Here is a 12,103-nt window from a genome sequence, read left to right as displayed (position 1 = left end):
TGTTTTAAGTTTTTAGAGACTGGAAGAACAATAGTTGTAGACTCCAATTGCTGCAAGGGGATTGGACTTTGTACATTGTCATAAGTTGTGTAATCCTGATAAATTAAGAAATATTCCCTCTTGGCAAATAAGCTTTAACCTCAAACAAACCCACACATCTTTTGTATCCAAAAGCAACACTGGATGTCCTGTTAGCTTTTGCCAACTATGGAGGAATCTCAAAGCCAATGAGGTCCCTCTCTGACCCCATCACTGGAAAGCTAAGTAAACACTCTGACTTACCTGATCTGGTTGGGACTCCATTTGTGGTATCCAGGGCCCTGTTCTGCAGCAAAGCTCCCACAGCACTGGTAACAGTTGGTTTTTTTTTGGGACTCACCTGAGCCCTGCCCTAGAGAGAGGGAGGGAGAGATGGAGCACAGGTACCATATGCCAGAGGCTGTGTCCTTTAACTCATCTGCAGGAACCCCCTGCATCCAGGTAAGGGAACAAGCACACCCTACACCTCAGCTTGGATCCTATCCTTTTTTTAAAAAAAAATTTATTTGTAGACAGACACAATGACTTTATTATTTATCCTTTTTATGTGGTGCTGAGGATTGAATTGAGTGCCTCACACGTGCAAGGCGAGTGCTCTACCACTGAGCCATAACCCTAGCCTGGATCCTGTCCTTCTTGTAGGTGCTCAAAGCCACATTTGGGTTTTCATTCCATAATCAAGTCCTTGTGGTTGTTGGTGGTAAGCTTATTCTATAAAATCAGGTGTATGGAGACGTAAGAAACTACTAAATGTCAATAAGAACATGGTTATGGAACATCATGTTTTTTCATTCCACTTGAAAATAATTTTGTTTTCTAACATGAATAGAGACGAAGAACAGAGATGGGCAGGCAGCAAATGTTTTAAGCATGGCATTCCAACACCCCCAGCCATATCTATACCTGCAGAGCAGCCACAGAATGGTTAGATGAACACAAAATAAGAACCCAAACATCCCTGATGAGCTCCTCTTTATTTCACAACTGATGCACCTCCCGGTCCCATAGAAACTACAGTAGAAAGATGACCCGCTACTCAGAGTGTTCTCACCCAGGCAAGGACGGCCATGAGATGGTAGCAGGTAGCTCAACCCCATCCAAACCAAAGAAAGCAATTCTTAGAGGCCCATATTGGTCTCTTTTGGTTAAGGGTATGACACATTTTAAAGATGATTATGTTTAAAATAGAAACACATTGCTGCTGTGCCGTTAACAGCCCTTCAAAACTGAAACATCCCCTCCCTTCTTGTCCCATTTCTGAATAAGCTTCACTATTAGGCAAGGCCACAAGTAGTGACGCTGGCATAAGGGAAGCAGACACTGCCATTCAGATAGACTGGAAAGCAAGCAAAGGAATGCAGAAAGCAAGCGAGCTTTCTGCTGTGTTCCCAGTCACCCCGCTTGGCTCTGGAAAATAAGGAGAGGAACAGGGCCAAGTCACTGGTTACACTCAGGACAGCCAGCTGGCTTTCTTCAGGAATAAAAACCACTTCCGTTCACCACTTCTCTGTGCCTTCTTTGGTCTCACTAATGCCAACTGACCTCGTGGACTGGTTAGAAGAATCACTTGCAGAAATGTTACTAGCCCTCTACTGCTTTACAAGGCGGAGGGGGAGTTCACACTTACACACTGTTCCAAGTGTAGGTTGAACTCAAGCCCAAAGCAGTTACAGCCCTCCCAAATTGGGTGCCAACCCTAAGGAGAGGAAAGGGCTCCTGCAGAGAGGAAGGGTAGAGGAACCCTGGATGAACACACTGATCTCGGCTGTCTATAATCCTCCTGCAACTCAGCAAGGCTCCCAGGCTCAAGCCCATCGTACAGATCGGAGTGAGTCTCAGAATTTACCTGCAAACAATGGACTGCAGAACTGAGGTCAAACCCTGAGTACTGACTGCAGAGTCCTGGCTCTTTCAACACTGCACTACTCTCCTGGCTCTCTCATCTGTAAGGGCTGAGTCTCTAAAATTGTATTTATGACCACCAGCTCATGCACCCCCGCCCACGGCAACACACCACAAACCCTCCCGCTCCTGTGCTCCTTTAGCTAGATTGTTTAGGTTGAGCATCCCTAACCCCCAAATCTGCCATCTGAAATGCTCAAAAATCAGGAAGTTTTGAGCACCAATATAAAAACCACTACAAGTGGAAAATTCCACATCTGACCTCATACGATGTGCCAGTCTAAACACAGACATGTGAAAAATACCTTCAGGCTCTGTGAGATGAATATGAGCATTTATGAATTGTGAATTAGATTTAGGGGTCCCCCCAAGATATCTCATTGTGTGTATGCAAATACGCCCCCCAAGTTTAAAAAACATAAAAAACCTGAAACACTTCTGGTCCTAGTCATCTCAGATAAGGGGTACTCAACCTGTATTATGAACAGAAGCCCACTTTTACACTAGAACCCAATCAGCAATAAATCCACCCTGGCCCCCATCATCTCCCTTCATTCTCTTAATCCAGACCCTGATTTTTCCCATTGCTGTGGCTCCTTCCTGGTCTCCCACAATCTGTCTTGGACAGTAATTGCAAGAATAACCTTTCTAAAAAGCCAGTTGTATGTCACATTAATTTCCACTGTTCAACTAGTCTACCTATGGGATGATGCATGAGGCCACTAGTAGACAACCAGATGGAAAGCCAAGAAAACCAGTTTGCAGAGAGGAGGCAGAAGCACAGCAAGAGGGAGCACTGGGACTGGCAGTGGGAAGGAGGACTTCCTAGGTACCCCGGGATTTCCAGTTCCTGTTTTTGGGCCCTGGGCCTTGCTGTCCTCAGATTTTAATGCCTCTGTTTGCTCAGTCCTCTTGTTCCCTAGTCCGAACTGGCTTGAATTAAAGTCCTTCTAGATCAGCTGTCCACATTGCCTGTGCCATCCTGTCATTTCCCCACAGACTTTGGGTGGCATCTCAGGCCAGACATTTTTTGCACCCTGTCCTTCCCCCGCCTCCAATTCTGAGCTGGGGAGCTCATTTTGACACTTAAAAGATAATGTTTGCTTACCTTCGAAAATGCCCAGGAATCCCAGGGGCGTCTCCTCCACAGCCCTCCTACATACATCAGTAAAAACACTCTTGTATTGTATTGTTTCTAAGCCCCCTACTTTGAATTACAAATATCTGATCAACAGTACCTGGCATGGTGTCTGGTATACAGCTGATATTGAGCCACTCCCTGATAGATGAGGAGAGAGAGCCCAGAATCATAGTCTATGGAATACACTAGTGTTGGAAATTGTCCCATCCCCATGAGATACAGGACTTAATGGAAAGCTTTCTAAACATGTTATCTGCTCTTAAAGTATTCAGACCAACTTAATATGTCTCTTGCTGGCTGAGTTTGTGAAACTACTGGTTTCCATGCTGCACTGTGATTTAGGACCTTTGATGTGTATGGAGCTGTGTGCTGACTCCAATTGTGAGGTTATAATGGTATTGTTATCCAGCTCAGGTTGTCATTTTACCTATTTGTACATATTTGTAACAACTGCTTCCATTCACCCACATACTTTAACTTGCTGGTTCTGTGGCCTTAAACAAAAGGCTGAAGACATCTCTCCTCTACAGATCAGAATGTAAACTTACAGAGCATCTTCCTGTGAGTCTCCACCCATGCCCCCAGGCCACTTCCACTCAGTTCTATTCTGGGTGGTTTAGGCTGATAATCTCCAACAGATAAATAGGGGTTTAGCATAATGCTACATAAACACATTTTATATATCCCAGTCTTTATCCTAAGAAGCTTTGAGCACTTTAGAAATATTTTTTTTCCACAATACCCCAAGGTATTGCTGGCTAGAAAGCATGCCTTCCAAAAGAAGAAACACCCAGGGGGATGAGTGACAGTAATCAGATCTCTTGATCCTTACACTTCTTAGAATGGGTATTTGAGGTTCTTGCAAATTCTACCTGCTTACACATGTGTAACCGACGTGATTCTGCAATCTGCATTTGGGGTAAAATTGGGGGTTCATAACCCACTTCAATCTAATGTATGAAATATGATATGTCAAGAGCTTTGTAATGTTGTGAACAACCAATAAAAAAAAAATTCTACCTGCTTGCCCCAGGCATGCAAGGACACAAAACCAACACCTGGGGAGAGATATTTACCTGAGCTCTGGATGCCAATTTGGCTGCTGTCTGAGCTGGATCAAAGACTTTTCGAGAAGACTGATCCTTGCAGAAATTTATATGTCGCGTGGCTGCAGTTTCATTAAACCTCCTCATACAATATGGGCACTGAATATAATCTGAATGTAGAGATAGAAACAAGTGGTAATTAATGTTTCAAAAACACTTATGGAATGGACTATATGGAATAAATAGAATGTGAACTCTGCTCCAACAAGAAAGGACAAGGTCCCCAACTCTGGCTTGAGATAGCCTATTCCAGAAAGGGAAGACTTGAAAGGGTTCAAATTAAAAAAAAAAAAAAAACCATAATAGTGAAAGTTTTCACTAGTGAGGCACTCATTTCAATAAGAATGTGCCCTTAAAATGTTTATAAGATATCTCTTGTAGACAAAAGATTAATTATACTCAGGGACTTCCCAATTAAACAAATTATTTAGTGAATCCTTGTTTAAAATATAGCAGTCCTGTAATCACAGAATGTTAGTATTAATGGTACAGAAGGGCACAAAAGATTCACAAAAAGCCCAGACTCTGGTACTGGGTGAGACAGAGGTCACAAAGAAATTATGGAGTTTCAGAGGGAGATGAGATTTAGTTTTAAAATGTGGGCTTGGGGGATGGGGTTAGCAGAAAGACACACTGTTTTTGCAGCGGCTAGATTTTTTACTAAACTAAGAGAGGAAGCAAACAATATATTCAAGAAAGGATATGGTGAAAGGATAAAAGGTGGCCAGGGTGTGAAAACAGAAAGAAGAGGGGTGATAACAGCCTTGGCTTCTGTGCTGCAAGACCCTGGCAACTCCTGGCAGCCCAGGTAGGTCCTTCTGTGGTTCTGAGAAACACCTTTTTTATCTGATTTTTTTCTTTCATTTGTAACTATTGCACATAATTAGCTAGAGAAATGGGAGGTGAGAAAGATTCAAGATCTTTTTGGAATGTGGGGCTGTGCATAGCAAAGTGGGGAGGTCAGGGTCAACTCCTCTCCAAAGCCTGCAGGGATTAGGGTTTGCTTTGTTTTGATTTAGGCACCTTTAAGGGATAACAAAGGGGATATGTATGACATAAAAGAAGAATTTCCCCTCAAAGAGGGTCAACCCAAACTCAGGATAGAAATTCAGATTGGCACAAAGTCAAAATTCCTACATGAGTGGTTGGCTATTTAATGCAGTGCTGTCTTCAAGGTTAAGAGCTTTTTGTAAGCAGTTTGGGGAGTTTTCTATTTGAACAAATCATTTCCTAAAACTGAATACTCCTAAAGTATAAGAATCATTTAGAAACGATCTAGGAGTCTTACTCTTTATCCCACATGAAAGAAGGCAGCACCTAATCCTTAATCTAATACTTACTGAACACCTACTATGTGCCAGGCACTGTTTTATATGTGGGGATACAACAAAGGAATAAGCATTCTGATATAGAAACAAAAATAGAAAAATTTCACATGGTGATAAATGCCTTAAAAAAAAAATAAAATGAAACAGGACAGCAGTGGGATTGATGAAGACCTTAAGCTCTGGAGCCTGCCTAACTGGTTTGGAGCCTGTGTACTGTGTGTATGAACTTGGGGGAGTTACTCAACCTCCTTAAGCCTCCATTTCCTCAGCACATACATATCGTGTATTTCATCAGGTTATTGTGAAAGTTAACTGATAATCCACATGAGGGAGGGCTGGCATAGAAGGAGGGCTGGATCATGCTGAGTGTTTTATAAATGACAGCTATTGCCATAGGGAAACAGGTCCAGCAAGGCTGGGTTTCCAACCACCAAATAAGAGTACAACTGTTTAGGGAAAAACTAACATAGAAAGTACCATCATCATTCAGAACTCACGATGTTGTAGAAAACCCATCTAGAACTTGGTGCTTCAGTTGGTGGTTATTTCTTTGGTTTTACCAGCTAGAAACTCAAGTCTTATGTCAGAAATGCTGCTACCATGAAACCCTGCTTGGGTCAGGCAGAGACAATGACCATAGCAGTGCAGGGCTGCTCTCATATTCCTATTTGTCTGTTCATCCATTGACACCCTCTACGTGTATGGCGCCATATGCTACCATGCATCAACAAGACTGAAGTGCATTTCCTGCCCCCCAAAAATCTCAGAGACGATGAGACAAAGACACAATTACCACTTGGTGGGATGAGCTGTGGGAGGAGGGATCACCAGGCCCTCTGTAGTCCACAAGAAGGACGTGAAGTCCAGTCATAAGAGTGGGCAGGGACTGCCAGTTGCATTTATACTGAATGTCAAATATTTTGAGAATGGGAAAGTATTTTTCTAATGCAGTCATTTAAACATGGAGTGATTGAGTTACATGTTCTATCCTCATCTTAACTGGAATCACTTCTTTTCCTCCATTAATTATGCTTTTGTAAAAATCACTGTCCTATATATTTCAAAAGATAATGTTTTAAAGAAGATTACATATGGCTTGCTATGAGAAATGTGGTGGCCAGATTACATATCAAATTAAAGTAGAAAACAAATATCATTTTAAAATGTAAACATTATATTGAGACCACTATGTACTCATATAAAATGGTGACCAAATGTCACAGGCCTCACAGAATAACTCTAATCATGAATATTATACATCACTGTCCCTATAAAGTGTCACAATATCCTGGAAATTTGAATCATTGGCAGATTTAGTTGATCAGTAAAAACTAGAATAAATAAATATATGCCATGAGAAAACATGACAATAGGGAATAAGTCTGGAAAAAAAGGAAATTACTTGCAAACTCATGTGTATTAGGCCATATTATATATAATTCTGGTTGTGTGTGTGTGTTAAATTTTTTAGTAACTAAGCTTGAGTACTGGGCTAACGTAAAATCTCTGTACAATCAAAATAATCAAATTGTAACGAAAATGTGTGATTGTATATAATCATTTTATTTGTTGCATAAAATTATAGTTAAGTGTAAGGAAGTAATTATAAAAGCTATTTTGGCATAAAATTGTAAAAGGAAGAAAAATAAGTTGAACTTGTAATGAGGTCTTGCAAAGGGATTTTTTTTTTTTGAGAAACACTAATCCCTGCATTTTAGATCCAACTTGATAATGAGAAAAATTTCCACAGCAAAACATCTGATATGGTTTCACTTATACAATTAAAAAACCATAAGGTAGTCATCAACTGTAGCTTCTGATCTCAAAATGAAGCTATTTCTCATAAAAGATTTTTTTTCTATGAAGCTTGTTACCAAAGTACTTGTTTATTCCTAAAATTGATTTTTCTACCAAACAGCTTAAGACGACACATTATGTTAAGCTATATTTTCATAGAACACAGCAAAAGTGAAGCAATTGTGAAGACTATTTTCTGGAGTAGAAGTTCAGATGATTTTTACATTATGATTACACTGTGGCTTCTTTCGTACTTTTTCAAATGAACCTTAGAAATAATTTACACACAGGCTCATACTGAGAAAAGTATATAGTTCAATGAGTTTTGACAAACACACAAATTTGTATATCCAATTTTCATTAGCCCTCAAAGTTCCCTCAGGGCCCATTTCAGAAATATTTCACCAAACCTAGTCTCAGGCAATCAAAGAGATTCATTTTCCTGTCACAATAGATAAGTCTTATTTGTTCTATAATTTCATATAACGGAACATCCATGCTTCTGCATGTACAGTAGCACTTCCTTCTTACTGTTGAGAAGTGTTCCATTTTGTAAATAATGTACAATTTATCTATTCACATTCATTTTCAGTTGTTTCTAGTTTATGCTCTATGGATAAATCTTTGAACCTTCATGTACAAATCTTTTTATGGATATATTTTTGCATAAATAACTAGAAATGGACTTGTTGTATGGGTTTTTGGTTAGGAAAATACTACTAGTGTTCGGTGGTTGCACTATTTTACACTTCTGTCAGCTGTGCATGAAGCTTTGGTTGCTCCACATCCCAGCCAGCGCTTGAATTGTGTCTTTAATTTTAGCCATTCAAGTGGGCGTGCTGTTGTATCTCATCATATTTTTCATTTATTTTTCCCACAGTAAAATGATGTTGAGTATCTCTTCATGAGTTTATGGGTTATTATTTCCTGATGTATCTGTTCAAACACCTCTCCTGTCCTTTTCTCATTAGGTTGTCTCATTATTGTGTGTAAGAGTTCTTCATATGTTCTTGAGGTGAGCCCTTTATCAGATATATGTGTTATAAATATTTGCTCCCAGTCTGTAGCTTGCCTTTCCATTGTCTTAACAGTGTGTCTCATAACTGAAAATTTTAATTTTGGTGCAGCCCAATTTACAAAATTCCTTTTTTAAAAAAAAAGTTAGTACATTTTGTGTCCTGGTTAAGAAATCTTTGTTGACAAATTTTTGGAGTTTTCTTTAATTGAACTTTTATAGTTGTAACATTTAGGTCAATGATCCACTTTGAGTTAATTTTTATATACTGCATAAGAATCAGGGTTCATTTTTCCTTATGGATATCCAGTTATTCCAGTATCATTTGTTGATAAGACTATCCTTTTCCTCATTTAATTACTTTGGCATCTTTGAAAATTATCAACAGCCTGCAGATTTGGGGGAATACTATGTCTAGATTTTTTTGTAAAAATGTATTCTTTTTAGATATGCATAACAGTAGAGTATAGTTTAACATATTATACATGCATGGGGTATAACATTCTAATTAAGCTACTATTCTTGTGGTTGTACATGATGTGGAGATTCACTGGTCATGTATTCAATATATGAGCATAAGAAAGCTATGACCAATTCATTCTGTTCCCATCCCCATCCCTTTTCCTTCATTCCCTTTTGTCTAAACCAATGAACTTCTATTCTTCTTCCCACCTCGCCCCTTATTGTGTGTTAGCATCTTCATATCAGAGAGAACATTAGACCTTTGGTTTTTCTGGGATTGGCTTATTTCACTTAAGCATGAGAGTCTCCAGGTCCATTCATTTACCAACAAAAGTCCTAAAGTCATTTTTTTAAACAGTTCAGTAATATTTCATTGTTTATATATATTACATTTTCTTTATGTATTCATCTATTGAAGGGCACCTAGGTTGATTTCTTAGCTTAGCTATTGTGAATAGAGCTGCTATAAACATTTATGTGGCTGCATCACTGTAGTATGCTGATTTTAAGTCCTTGCGTAAATACCAATGAGTGGGATAACTGGTCAAATGGGGTTTCCAGTCCTAGTTTTCTGAGGAGTCTCCATACTGCTCTCTAGAAGGGTTGCAGCAATTTGCAGTTCCATCAGCAATGTATGAGTGTACCTTTTTACCCACATCCTCACCAACATTATTGTTACTGTTATTCTTGATAATTGTCATTCTGACTAGAGTGATGTGAAATCTCAGTGTAGTTTTAATTTGCATTTCTCTAATTGCTAGAGATGATGAACATTTTTTCATATATATGTTGATCAATTGTATTTCTTCTTCTGTGAAGTATTTGTTCAGTTCCTTAGACCATTTATTGATTGGGTTGTTTGTTTTTTTGGTGTTAAGTTTTTTTGAGTTCTTCATATATCCTGGAGATTAATGCTCCATCCGAGGTATAAGTGGCACAAATTTTCTTGCATTCTGTAGGCTCTGTTTTCATGTTCTTGATTGTTTCCTTTGCTGTGGAGAAGCTTTTTAATTTGATACCATCCCACTTGATTTTACTTGTTGCACTCTAGGAGTCTTGTTGAGGAAGTTGGTTCTTAAGCTGACATGATGGAAAGTTGGGCCCAGTGTCTTCTGTCTTCTATTCTATTCCACTGGTCTTCAGGTCTGTTTTTGTACCAATACTATGCTGTGGTATACACATAAACACATACACACACACACACACACACACACACACACACACTCACACACACACACACACACATATTTAGTTGAAGATGAACACAATACCTTTTTAAATTTTTTTATGTGGTGCCAAGGATAGAACCCAGGGCCTCACATGTGCAAGGCTCCACCACTGAGCCCTAGCCCCAGCCCCACCATACCATTTTTATTATTATAGCTCTGTAGTATCATTTAAGGTCTAGTATTATGATGCCTCCTACTTCATCTTTCTCACTAAGGATTGCTTTGGCTATTCTGGTCCTCTTATTTCTCCAAATGAATTTTGTGATGCTTTTTTATTTCTATGAAGAATGTCATTGGAATTTTAATAGGAATTACATTAAATCTGTGTAGTGCTTTTGGTAGTATGGCCATTTTGACAACATTAATTCTGCCTATCCAAGAACATGGGAGAGCTTTCCATCTTCTAAGGTCTTCTTCAAGTTCTTTCTTTAGGGTTCTGTAATTTTCATTATAGAACTCTTTCACTTCTTTTGTTAGATTGAATCCCAAGTTTGTTTGTTGTTGTTGTTTTGAGGCTAATGTGAATGGATAATTTTTCTAATTTTTCTTTCAGTTGATTCATCATTTGTGTATAGGAACATTTTATATATTGCTACTTTGCTGGATTTGTTTATGAGTTTTGGAAGTTTTCTGGTGGAGCTTTTTGCGTCTTCTAAAAATAAAATAATGTCATTGACAAATAGTAACAGTATGAGATCTTCTTTTCTTACATATAACCATTTAATTTATTTCTTTTGTCTAATTGCTCTGGCTAGAGTTTCAACGACTTTGTTGAATAGAAGTGGTGAAAGAGGGCACCTGTCTTGTTCCAGTGTTTAGAAGGAATGCTTTCAGATTTTCTCTGTTTAGTATAACATTGGCCTTGGGTTTAACATATATATATGTTTTATAATGTTGATATATGTTTCTACTATTCCTAGTTTTCTAGTGTTTTGACCATAAACGGATGCTATATTTTGTTAAATGATTTTTTTTGCATCTATTGAGATAATCATGGATTCTTATCTTTAAGTCTATTGATGTAGTGAATTACATTTACTGATATCCATATGTTGAACCAACCTTACATCCCTGGAATGAAACCCACTTGATTGTGGAACACCATCTTTTTAATATGTTTTTGTATGTGATTTCCCATTATTTTATTAAGAATTGTTGTATCTATTTTCATTGGTCTGAAGTTTCTTTCCTTAATGTATCTTTGTCTGGTTTTGGTATCAGGGTGATACTATTTTCATAGAGTTTGGAAGGGTTCCTTCCTTTTCTATTTCATGGAATAATTTGAGGAAGATTGGTATTAATTCTTCTTTGAAGCTCTGGTAGAACTCAGTGGAAAATCTGTCTGGTCCTGAGCTTTTCTTCATTGGTAGGCTTTTGATGATATCTTCAATTTCATTGCTTGAAATTGTCTGTTTAAATTTTCTATGTCCTCCTAATTCAATTTGTGTAGGTCATATGATTCTAGAAATTTGTTAATATCATCAAGATTTTCTATTTTATTAAAATATAAATTTTCAAAATAGTTTCTGATTATAATCTCTATTTTGGTAGTGTCCAGGATGATATTTCCTTTTTCATCATGAATTTTAGTAATTTTCCCCCTCTTTCTCTTGGTTAGCTTGCCTAAGGGTTTATCAATTTTATTCATTTTTTTAAAGAACCATTTTTTTTAATCAACCAACTTGTTGATTTTAGAAAAAAAAATTATTTCAATTTCATTGATTTCACCTTTGATTTTAATTATTTCCTGTTTCTACTGCTTTTGTTGTTGATTTGTTCTTTTTATAGGGCTTTGAGATGTAAAATTAGGTTATTTATTCAGTGACTTTCTATTCTTTTAATGATTGAGCTCAATGCAATAATCTTTCCTCTTATAATCACCTTTATAGTGTCCCATAGATTTTGATATGTTGTATTGCTATTCTCATTTACCTCTAATTTTTTTATTTCACTATCCATTTATATTTCACTATACATTTTTTAAATTTCTTTGCTCTCCACTGGTCATTTAATAGCATATTATTTAGTCTCTAGGTGTTAGAGTATCTCTAATTTTTTCCATTATGATCTGATAGGATGTAAGG

General features: G+C 37.8%; 1 protein-coding gene across 1 annotated transcript in view; it reads right to left on the bottom strand.

Moving 5' to 3' along the window:
* ZC2HC1B (zinc finger C2HC-type containing 1B) overlaps positions 1–12,103 on the bottom strand; it is a 44,023-nt gene that overhangs the window by 13,218 nt on the left and 18,702 nt on the right. Inside the window, exons 5-6 of the mRNA XM_081295389.1 lie at positions 4,159–4,298; positions 283–391 (exon numbers count right to left, since the gene is read on the bottom strand). Of these exons, the coding sequence (XP_081151515.1) occupies positions 283–391; positions 4,159–4,298 (249 nt within the window). The remainder of the gene's footprint in view (positions 1–282; positions 392–4,158; positions 4,299–12,103) is intronic.

Source organism: Spermophilus citellus (genome assembly GCF_964194105.1).
Source record: "Spermophilus citellus genome assembly, chromosome: 5".
Classification (NCBI taxonomy): Eukaryota; Metazoa; Chordata; class Mammalia; order Rodentia; family Sciuridae; genus Spermophilus; species Spermophilus citellus.
This window is presented reverse-complemented; position numbering and strand designations above follow the sequence as displayed.